At 39.3% G+C, this 12,537-nt stretch overlaps 1 protein-coding gene across 1 annotated transcript in view; it reads left to right on the top strand.

The window, feature by feature from the left end:
- gpr158a (G protein-coupled receptor 158a) overlaps positions 1-5,202 on the top strand; it is a 694,119-nt gene extending 688,917 nt beyond the window's left edge. The window contains exon 11 of the mRNA XM_069914575.1: positions 3,270-5,202. Coding sequence (XP_069770676.1) covers positions 3,270-5,186 — 1,917 coding nt within the window. The 3' untranslated portion in view covers positions 5,187-5,202. The remainder of the gene's footprint in view (positions 1-3,269) is intronic.
- Positions 5,203-12,537: the final 7,335 nt, after the last annotated feature.

Raw genomic sequence — 12,537 nt, 5'->3', positions numbered from 1 at the left:
TTATCATGACAGTGAATGTAGTGCATATGGATTTTAGTATAGCATTTGAAAAGGTCCATCCATGGTAGGCTCAACCAGAATGTCATGAGCCATGGAATTCAAGGATCCTTAGCTGCATGGACTTGTAAATGGATGGCCCACAGAAGGTAGAGGATGGTAGTAGATGGGACGTATTTGATCTGCAGGTCAATGACAAGTGGTGTTCTCTAGGGATCTGACCTGGGACCCCTGTGAAATTTTTATAAATAGGATGACATAGGGATTACTTAAGGTGGTAGGTGAGTGGAAAGAAAATGGTTGAGACCACTGGTCTAAATTGTTTTATGGTCTGTTTTCTTTCTGCCAGATCAGCATTCCACTTTTAGTGCCACAGTTACGTTCACTGTTGCGTTCAACAAAATCAAAATTTATTTATTTATCCTGCACATGTCTTGTTTGTCTGTCTGTGTGTTATGTGTGTCTGCATGTTGTGCCCCGAGGACAGGAGAACGCTGTTTCTTTCTGTTGTACTTGTTCAATCGGCTGATGATGAACTTGAACATGAATTTGAACCTGTTACCATGATTTGAATTGCTGAACAATTAATGGAGAAAGGCTGTATACTTTTAGCAAATTGGGTCGCTACATGGATAGGGGTATGGACCGGGTGCTTGTCAGTGGGACTAGGAGGTTGGGGATTTGCTACAGCATGGACTAGTAGGGCCGAACTGGCCTGTTCTGTGCTGTAAATCGTTATATGGTTATATATGGTTATATGTTATATGGTTAAACTGATATTAAACCAGCCCCCCCACATCTCCATCGGGCACACAAAACTCAAAACGGTCAACCAGTTTACCTATCTCGGCTGCACCATTTCATCAGATGCAAGGATCGACAATGAGATAGACAACAGACTCGCCAAGGCAAATAGCGCCTTTGGAAGACTACACAAAAGAGTCTGGAAAAACAACCAACTGAAAAACCTCACAAAGATAAGCGTATACAGAGCCGTTGTCATACCCACACTCCTGTTCGGCTCCGAATCATGGGTCCTCTACCGGCACCACCTACGGCTCCTAGAACGCTTCCACCAGCGTTGTCTCCGCTCCATCCTCAACATCCATTGGAGCGCTCACACCCCTAACGTCGAGGTACTCGAGATGGCAGAGGTCGACAGCATCGAGTCCACGCTGCTGAAGATCCAGCTGCGCTGGATGGGTCACGTCTCCAGAATGGAGGACCATCGCCTTCCCAAGATCGTATTATATGGCGAGCTCTCCACTGGCCACCGTGACAGAGGTGCACCAAAGAAAAGGTACAAGGACTGCCTAAAGAAATCTCTTGGTGCCTGCCACATTGACCACCGCCAGTGGGCTGATAACGCCTCAAACCGTGCATCTTGGCGCCTCACAGTTTGGCGGGCAGCAGCCTCCTTTGAAGAAGACCGCAGAGCCCACCTCACTGACAAAAGGCAAAGGAGGAAAAACCCAACACCCAACCCCAACCAACCAATTTTCCCTTGCAACCGCTGCAATCGTGTCTGCCTGTCCCGCATCGGACTGGTCAGCCACAAACGAGCCTGCAGCTGACGTGGACTTTTTACCCCCTCCATAAATCTTCGTCCGCGAAGCCAAGCCAAAGAAGAAAGAAAAAGAAACTGGTATTGTACTAAATTGATATAATATAACAGCTTTTCAGTCCAAATGTATTTGAGTGGGTAGTCTTGAGTTATGCTAGAAATTAAGCCCACCTTGAACTTGGCCATTTCTAACTTTACATAAGGCAAGACAAGTGGCTTCTGGTCAATGGGTCTAAAATTTAAATGTTATAATAATGCCTTTGTCATAATAGTCATTCTGATTTGAACCATTGGCCTCAAAAGATCTAGCAGTTTAAAGCAGGTGCTTTTAAAACATTCCTTATGGACCTGGAGGTAGAGGAGTGTTTGTACTGGCTAACAAGACATTCATTAAAACACACAAGCCATCAATCCCATGACTGGTTTTCATTCCATATGATCACAGGCATCAGACACTGGCAATATTAACAGAATTACCCCACCCATCCAGTCCTAACAATCACTGGCAGAACATATCCTCCCTAATTCGGTGTCTCCCTTATCGTCATTCAATCGCTTTCTTAACATTGGGATTCCGCAACCATCATTGGACAACCCCATCCTCTTAAAATCACACTTTTGCCCCAGTTATCTTCACCCAACCAATGATCAATGCTCTACCAATCCAGCAATCCAGACTGCACACCCTCTCCAAGATTCCTAATTTCCACTCTTGAAAGTGTTGTCCATGTTGAAGGAGAATTCCCAGCCGATTGCTCTCTGGCCATCAAGCTGCCTGTGCATGAGAGCGGCACAGAAGATTATGTCAAGCATCCTTGCAACTTCTTCTGCCAGATTTTCTGTCCGCACAACAGACTTCTCACGCAGGTGTTGCCTCCAAGCTAAATTGAGCTGCTTTCTGTGATGAATTTCCAAATGCCACTCAGAAGATCCACAGACTGTGAGTAGCAATTGAAATGTACATGATAGATCTTTTATCAATATCTTTAAAAGAGATTAATAAAGATGTCTCATCTTCTCAAGAAACTGAATGAAATATCTTGGAGACTCAAAATGGAAGAATTGCTGCTTCACATCTCCAGTGCAATTCTGACCTTCAGTACTCTTTGTGTGGAGTTTGAACTTTCTCCCTAGAATCACATGATTACATGAGGATTCTTCTGACTGCTCCGCTTTCCTCCCATATCCCAAAGGCTGCAGGCCACATTGCCACTTTTGTGTAGGTGGCTAGTACGAATCGCGGGGTAGTTGATCGGAATGTGCAGAGGTAAAAGTGACATTCAAGTAGGATTAGTATAAATGGTTGCCTGATTGTTAGCACAGACTCAATGGGTCATCTGGTTCCCGGACATACAATTCTGGGAAAAGTCGAAGCAATGGAATAAGCAGTCAACACTACACTCATTCTTCAATGATAATAGTGATGAGAGTTTATGGTCATATACTGAAGTACAGTGTACATTCATACTGAAATTCTTGCTGGCTGCAGCTACAGAAATGCATAAAATACAATCATAAGCAATAGATATAAATTAAATTATCACCATGTCATTTAGACAGACTGGCAACAGAGTTTGAAAGCCTACTCAAATTTCGCATTGATTTCATTGTCGAATGACATCTATTGTTTTGAAGTCAGATGTTAAAATGTTGTGCCGAAAATAGTGTGTGCTTTTTATTCTCACGTTTTTCTCCTTTTTTTTTGCAGGATGAGTTGAAGAAACTATATGCGCAGCTGGAGATTTACAAAAGGAAAAAGATGTCAGCCAACAACCCCCACCTTCAAAAAAAGAGAAGCTCCAAGAAAGGTTTAGGACGATCAATCATGAAGCGCATCACTGAGATCCCAGAGACAGTGAGCAGGCAGTGCAGCAAGGAGGATAAGGAGCACACAGACTCAGCTCTGGCCAGGAACAGCATCAACATTGGCAGGAGGAACCCATTTGATCCCACTGGATCCAACCTGAAAGCAAAGGAAGATTCCATCAAAAGTAAAGCATTGTTACTGCAGAAGTCTCTCAGCAGTTATGATCACATGAGAGATCAGGGTGAGAACTCTAGCATCACTGGCACAGACAAGGTGGAGGTTTCCAGCATGGACGCAGGACTGCTGGATTCACTGATAGGGAGGAAGTTAGCCAAAAAGACCAATGAGAAGGTGGATAATGTTTCCACCGAATCAGTCCCTCTGGTGTGCAAGTCTGCAAGTGCACACAACCTAAATAGTGACAAGAAACACTTGCATTCAAGAACAGCTGTGTTGCAGAAATCTCTCAGTGTCATTGCTAGTGCAAAGGAAAAAACCTTGGGAATAACAGGCAAGGCACAAAGCATGGAAGAGCATTCAAGGCAATTAGGTCAGCAGAGAAGTAAAGACACTAACAAAGGACACGACCCAACAGATAACAATGAAATAGGAGCACCCCAACCAAAATATTCTTTGAGCCACTCTCTGATATCTGAGGAAGCAAAAAGAGCTCCAAAACCTGGAATAATGAAACAACATACTGGGAGTCAACCTATAGTTAGTCCAGATGCAGCAAACTCTCTATTGGGTAATAACTTTGACAGAGCTGAAGTCTGTCCATGGGAGCTCCAAGACCAGCATAGCACTCCTTCAGAATCCAGAGTTCAAAAGCATGTATCTATTGCTCCAGTGGAGTCCCAAAACCTTCAGAGTTCCCATTCAAGTGTGAAGACTCAGAATCCCAACAAACACAAGGCGGTGGAGAATATTACCAAATCAAATCAGACTTTTCAAGGTAACACTGTAAGAGCTGAAGTGTGTCCCTGGGATTTTGACGAGCCACAAACAACCCTGGAAGAGGGGAAGAAAACTGTAACTCATCAGCCTGCAATTATTGATAAAGATATCCACGCAAATGACAGAGGCAAAGTTATTGACATTTGCTCCTGGGACTTCAACGAAAGGTCAAGCAATGCGTCAGAGCAAAGCCAGGTTGTGAAACAGGAGGACAAGAAAGGAGAGTCCTTGGGAAATGAACCTGACAAAACACCCATGTCAGAACCCTTGACGTCAAGTGGGAGCCAGCTGCAGATTTCTATTAATAGAGCAAATGTTTGTCCTTGGGAGTTTGAACCATCGGAGTCACCAGAATCAGAAAGAAGTCCAGCTTCCACCGCCTCAGCCTTATTATTGAGCAGCATTCCCCAGAAAAAGTCAACAGCGAAAGGGTTTGGAATATCTGTCAAAACCTTGGTTTCTGCAGGAAGAGGCAAAGAAATGGAAAAAGCAAAAGAAAGGAAAGAAGAGAAGGTAAAGATGAAGGGTAAATACAAGGAAAAGGACACAAAAGATAAAGTTCCAGATATCACAGTGGACAAATCATCTGCGGCTGACCGATGTCCCATGGAAGTCAAACTAACCCCTGGTTCTGCAACTGGAAAGATCAAAAACACACCTGACAGTGAGACGGGAATGGAGAAGAGCAAACATGCTGAAGTATGTTCCTGGGACGTGGAAAAAAGCAGTTCCACTGAACACACAGGAGGAGGGATCCCAGTTACAATTAAGGACAATAAAAATTCACGAGGCATAGGTGAAGACACATCAAAAATGGCCTCAATCTGTCCATGGGATTTTAATGATCAAAAAGATGTGTGACAATAAATCTGATCAGGTAACTCCTGAACAGTGACAGTTTTCCAATCACTAAACTAAGAATTCCATATCATTGAATTTTATTAAAAGGACACATAGAAACAGTGAAAGCAGGACTGAAGTTAAGATTCCATCTGGACAATGGTCTCATTTCCTCTGCATCCAATTTAACACAAGCATATTTTGTCAGGTGTACATGCATTCTGGAATGCTGTAGTATTTAGAAAGCACGTGGGCAAAACCACTCCAATTTATGCAATGGTCATGTACTGTTACACTAAGCTGAAGCACTTTGGCTAACTAATAGGAGGCACTTTCTGTTTGTAACAATAATAAGCTTAGACATGGCCCACAAGCCAAACCCTTTTCTGGAATTACTCTTCAGTGTGATTTATATTGCAGACCTTTTGTTTTAACTGGTGTTCACAAATTCTCATGTACTCCCCAAGAATTATAGTTTGATATTAATAGCTCTTTAAGATTTTTTAATATAAATCAGTAGATTTCTGTGGCATTATTTTCCAAAAGATTATTCTTAGTGAATATAGCCATGACTAACAGTGGAACCCATAGTCCTACCTAGCTTAATCAAATAGAACTAACGTCAGCTTCCTTTGTATCAGCTGTTTCCCTCAGAGAGAGTTCCTAACATGAAGATTACATGACAATCATTGGTTTGCACTTTTTTCCCAAATCTATTTGTTTAAATGCAAAATGTCTTCAAACAAGAACTCATTATCCATGGAATCATGAACTTCAAAATCTTTAGCTCTGCAGCATTTAGCACCTAAAAAGATCAAATCTGTAACCTCATATATTTGCATCTGTGTTTCTGCATGCAATATGACTGGTAGGACTGACATCTTGCTAAACCTCTGACCTTTAGCATTTGGACTGTACTAAGTTGTATAGTGAGTGAGGCTGTATCCTGTACACTGTATTCTGTGTTTGTTATATCTACTAACAAGCTCTGGACTCAACCAGGGAATATTTGATAGATTTCTTTTATGGTTTGTGGCAGCATGTAAATAAGGTACCTTATCTGCAATAAAATTACATTTATATTATACCAACAAAGGCATTCATGATTTCTGTGAACAAAACTATCAATAACTGGACAATGGGTTGGGATATCTGTACAGTGAAAGATTTGAAGTAATGTTATAAGATTATTGACATATATAGATGAAAACAGTTAGAATAATTCTGCACTTTACTCAAATTATTAAATAAGAATTGCATTACAAGTTCAAGATATAGGACATTGGGAAAACCACTTGAAATCTAAGAATACCATTAAATAATGCAGAACTACCTTTTTATTTATCCAGTGCAAAGTTCTCAACCCTTTTCTTTCCACTCACATACCATTTTAAGTATTCCCTATACCATAGGTACCATAGGTGGGATGTGGGTGGAAAGAAAATGTTTGAAAACCACTGTTTTAATTGTCCCTAATTGACTCGTTATGTGCATGGTTTCATAACTCCAAAGGAAATGGTCCAATGACAATTTTTCTCAAGCAAAATATTTCAGGAACAATTGAGTCGCGAGCAGTGAATCTCAACCTTCCCTTCCCACACGCATAATCCTTTACTAATCACAGAGCACCATTGGCATAGGGATTACTTAAAGTGGCATGTGAGTGGAAAGAAAATGGTTGAGAACCACTAGTCTAGAGGTTTGTGCTTTCAAGATTGTATATTTTCCCCATGTCAAAAGGAAGGGAAGGTAAATGTGACTGGGTTGGAATGGGTTCTTTAATTGTTGACAGCTGCCTTGGGAGTGGATGGAGGCACACTTTAAATGTTAAAAAAATTAATTATGTTGTGATATCTTTGGAATGCGCTCAGTAGAACTAAATCTCTTTAAATACAAGAGGAATAATGCTATTTCATTGGAAAAGCAGAGATTAACTCAAATAAATTGCACCTCAAGTCTGCTCTTCCATTTGAAAAGATCAGGGCTGATCGAATTTTAATTTCAAATCTTCCCAGTTTACCCACATTAAACTTTCTGCAGATGGGAGGGATTTTAAGTGAATAAGATGGACCCTTACTTATGACCTAAGTGACCTATGATCATCTGTACATATGATCAGAAAAAAAATACTGTAAAAACTTTTTAAAATGAATAAAAAATAAATGTAAATACAAAAATTACGCATCAGGTCCTGGGGATCCAGCGGCTGTTTATTTTGATGGACCAACATAGTGGCAGCCAGGACGGCTCCGAGATGCCACTGCTGCCGAATGTGGTGGTGGACCTGATGTTCGAGGTGGGGGAGGTGAGTGCGGGCTAGGTGGTTGTGGACAATGAGTCTTTCCAGTGCCGCGTGTGCTGCGCTATGGACGAAATGCCACAGCTTCAGTGTAAGAACGTGTCGGTCCAGAGTAACATATGTCCAATTTGCGTTCATTTCAGAATCTGACTGGGGGGCGTGGCATGATGGCGTAGAGTCTAGATGTGCAATCTCGACCTCTCTGGCCAGACTTTTAAATACCTGTCTTTTAACCCTTTGTTTCCAAGTTTAATTTTTTTAAAATTTTAGTTTAAAGTATTAAGGAATTATTATGGCCACTAATGGTAAAAAGACTAATTATCAAGGTGAAAGAAAATACATTTTTGAAGTGCTGAAGATTTGAGGCCTAGACGTCTTGAAGCAGCCCCAGGCTTAATTTCTTCATTGCCTAAATCCCAAGGATCGCCTGTGGAGGCTGAAAAGGAAATGCATCAGGCAGCATTACAATCTGAAGAAATTGTTTTTCTTTGCGAATGGATGAGAAGACAACAAGATGCGGGAGGAGACCAGCGGCGACTCCCTGAAGAAGTCAGGATGCTGTCGCTGGGAGTCCAGATCCATAGTAAATCTTTTAAAATGCCTTTTGTTGAATTGCAGCAGGAGCTGCAGTTACCTTGTTCTGCCACTATGTCGGAGAGAGCAGAGCTGAGCTTTACTGATTCACAATTGAAGGCAGCTATTCAAGCTGTTATAAAACCTGGAATGGATTTGTTGACATCTCAAATTAATGAAATGGTTCAAATGAATGCTGGTATGAAGACACGTGTGGATGCATCTTACGAAGAATTGAAAAAAATTCAGACTGCTTTTTTGGACTGTAAACAATAAGTGACTTCTAACAGAAAAAGTATTGAAGGTGGAAAAATCAGTCATAGAATTAGGAGAACGTGCGAATGAGCTAGAAAGAAAAATGGATTATTTGGAAAATCAAAGCAGAAAGAATAATGTGCAAATTGTTGGTTTGCCAGAAGTTATAGAAGGACAAGATCCTCTTGGTTTTTTTAAAGACTGGATTCCGCAAATATTAGGGCAAGAATTTTTCTCTGGCACTGGAAAGAGCCCATAGAACTTTGAGAAGAACACCCTCAGCTGGTCAACCACCGAGACCAGTAACAATTCGACGTTTGAGTTATTTGGATAAAGAAGCAACACTTCAACTTGCAGTACAAAATGCGAGACAACGAAAAACTCCATTATTGATTCAGAATAGCAGAGTCTTTTTTAAAATCCTGATCTGAGTCAAGAGGTCATTCAACGTCGACATCGATTCAATCCAGTTAAAGAAGTTTTGTGGCGTAAAGGTTATAACACTTTTCGTTAGCCTGCAGTGTTGAAGGTGTTTTATGGAGACTACCAATTTTGGTTTTTTGAAACTGATCGTGAAGCAATGAATTTTGCTGATTCATTGCCAGATGCAAGAGGACAAAGATGTAGTCCACCATTATCTCCTAAAGAAAAATCTGGTTGCTCTGGAAATGGGAAAGGAAAGAGTCTACCTCCTTCTGAAATGGGATCTTCGAGATTGGAATCTTTTGGATGAAAAGAAGAATTTTCTTATTCTATTTTTTTTCTTTTGTTATTATGATATTTTGATGTTATTGACTGTTTGGCTGGGGAGGGAGAGATCTGCACTAAGTTCTTTACTAGTAATCAGCCACTGGTGGGTGACCCACACCCAATTTTTGTTTAGGGGAATTACTACCTTTTGGTAGTTTTTTTTTGGGGGGGGGGATTTTCCTTTTTGTTAATTATTTTTTTATTTCAATTTTTAAATTTTTTTTAGTTTTCAATTTGTGATTTTTTTTATTGGAGGGTCTATATACATTGATTTGAGTTTCTATTTAAAGATATTATTGATATTTAGTAATAATAGTAGATATGTCAAAGTTGAATATAATAATCAACTTATTTCTTTTTCAATACATAATCAAAGTTTATTGCATTGGAGATTTAAGGGTATGAAAAATTTGGGAGATTGTTTTAAAGAGGGTAATCAGATGAGGGAAGATTTTGGAATTGATAAGAATTCTTTATTTCTTTATTATCAAATTCGATCTTTGGTAAAATGTATGTTTGGTAGAGATATAATTTTACCTAAAATGACTAAATTTGAGACTTTTCTTATGAAGGTACCAGAGAAGGGTTATATTTCATTTATGTATCAAATATTACAGGATAGTATGGATAAAAAGGGTTGGGATAAATCTAAAGTTAAATGGGAAGCGGATATTGGTTTTATTTTTTCCGAGGATGATTGGTTAGATATTTGTTATGATAGTGTAATGAGATTGATAAATGCACGTTATGCAATGATTAATTACAATTTTTTATATCAATAATATTTGACACCTGAAAAATTAAAAAAAATATGGTTTTAATGAATCAGATTTGTGTTTTAGATGTGGTGATACAGTTGGAACTTTTTTTCATGCTGTTTGGTCATGTATACATATACAATCTTTTTGGAAGAAAATTCAATTGTTTTTAGAATATCTGTATAAGATTAAAATAGTTTTAGATCCAACAGTATTTTTATTGGGTAGTTTGCAACCTCTGAAAGATTTGGGATTAGATAAGTTCCAGCTTGCTTTTGTATATTTAGCTTTATCCGTAGCGAAAAAATGTATTGCTAGTACGTGGAAAGATACAAATATGATTGATATTAATAGATGGTATAATGAGATAAAATATTGTTTAATAATGGAAAAAAATACATATGTTTCACATGATAATTATATTTTTTTATTAATAAGTGGCTGTTATACTTGTAATATTTACATTTCAATTTATATTGATTAGATTTTAATATGTATATTTTTTTAATATTCTTTCTTTTTTTATGGCTCTCCTTAGGAGAGTTCTTTTGTTTTCTTTTCATGTTCATCTTTAATTGATGTATACATCATATATTATTTGTTTTTTGAACGAATAAATAAAGTTTTTAAAAAAATTCATGATCTGACCGCTCGATCAGAATGGAACTCAGCCATATTTTGGGGATCATCTGTATTTCTAATCATTTTTACCATGGACAAAATTATGTAAGTCATAGAACTGGAGCAATGAGTTGTGACACCCTGGATCAATCAAGAAGAATCAGAGAAGCAGTATTGACAGCCTTGAAACATATTAAGATCATAAGACCATAAGACATAGGAGCAGAAACAGGCTATTCAGCCAACAAGTCTGTCCTGTCATTTAATCATGAGCTGATTCATTTTCCCATTCAGGTCCACTGCCTAGCCTTCTCCCCCATAATTAATGATTCTTTGATCAATCTCTGTCTGAATTACACCCAATGACCTGGCCTCCACAACTGGTTGTGGCAAAAAATTCTACAGATTTACCATGATCTAGCTAAAGAAATTCCTGTCCTAAATGGGCACCCTTCAATCCTGAAGTTGTGCCCTCTTGTCCTAGACTCCCACAATGTGAAAACAACCTTTGTACATCTATGCCGTCCATGCCTTCCAACATTCAAAATGTTTCCGTGAGATCCATCTTCACTCTCCTAAATTCCATTGAATACAGGCCAAGAACTGTTAAATGCTCCTCGTGATAAATCTTTCATTCCTGGAGTTACCTAGTGAACTTACTTTAAATGCTCTTCAACATCAGCACATCTTTTCTTAAATGAGGAGTCCAAAACTGCTTACAATATTCCATGAGGTCCCACCAGTGCCGAATAAAGCCTCAACATCAAATCCCTGCTCTTATTTCCTCTGGAAATGAATTCCAGTATTAAATTTAACTTCTTTAACACCATCTCAACCTGCCAGTTTAACCTCCTGCTATCCTGCAAAAGGACTCCCAGGTCCCTTTTCATCTGGATATTTTCAATTTTCTCCCCACTTAACAGACTCCTTGTTTATTTCTTGTACCAAACTGCATGATCCTGCAGTTTCTGACATTATATTTCATTTGTCACTTCTCTGCCCTTTCTTCAAGTCCAATGGTTCTCAACCTTTTTCTTTCAACTCACATACCACTTTAAGTAATCCATATGTCATTGGTACTCTGTGATTAGTAAGGGATTGCTTAAGGTGGTATGCGAGTGGGAAGGGAAGGATGAGAATCACTGTTCTAGATCCTATAATTTTCTTGAGAAAAATTGTCATTTGCCCATTTCCTTAAGAGTATGAAATTGCGCACATAACGAATCAATTAGGTACGATTAAAACAGTGGTTTTCAAACTTTTTCTTTCCACCCGCATACCACCTTAAGCAATCCCACAGAGCACCTATGACATAGGGAATATTACAAGTGGTATATGAGTGGTAAGAAAAAGGTTGAGAACCAGTGTCCTAATCTGCCTAAGTCCTCTGCAGCATCCTCAACACAATTTACTCCAACTTCTACTTTAGTATTATCTGTAAACTCGGCCACAGAACCCTTCATTCCATTTCCCAAATCATTAAAATACAACATAAAAAGAAGCTGACCCAACACTGACCCATTTGGAAAACCACAAGGAACTGGCAACCAATCAGAATACGATCATTGCATTCCAATTTTCTGGAATTAAGGTAGACAAATCTTGAAGTTCATACTTGCACCTTGTGGGAAACTGAGGGATAATTTTTTTTTAGATCTACAGCCCCTTTTAGCCCATGAGCGCAAGTGCCCATTAACACCCAGTTGACCTAAAAACCCCAGAATGTTTTGAACGGTGGGAGGACACAGGTGCGCTCAGTGAAAACCAATGTAGACACAAGGAGTACATACAAACTCCTTACAGACAGTTTGGGATTTGAACCCTGGTCCTGATCACTGGCACTGTAACAGCATTTCATTAACCACTACACCAACCTGCCACACTCTGATTTCCTCTCACTGTTCAAAAAAAATTAGCAGGGATGTAATTAGGTGTAATTAGGCTTATGGGCCAAAAGGTCCAGTTGCTGTGATGAATGTCTCAATTGTATAGGCCTTTGGTGAAATACTTTCATAATCTTTTGGCCTCTACTGCCATGCTGGAAGGTTGGAGGGTGACTAACGTGACATTACATAAAAAGGAAGCAATGACAAGCCAGGGAATGACAGCCCAGACA

This window comes from Narcine bancroftii, chromosome 1, assembly GCF_036971445.1.
Source record: "Narcine bancroftii isolate sNarBan1 chromosome 1, sNarBan1.hap1, whole genome shotgun sequence".
Classification (NCBI taxonomy): Eukaryota; Metazoa; Chordata; class Chondrichthyes; order Torpediniformes; family Narcinidae; genus Narcine; species Narcine bancroftii.
The sequence above is the reverse complement of the archived record's forward strand: the minus strand, read 5'-3'. Positions and strand labels throughout refer to the sequence as shown.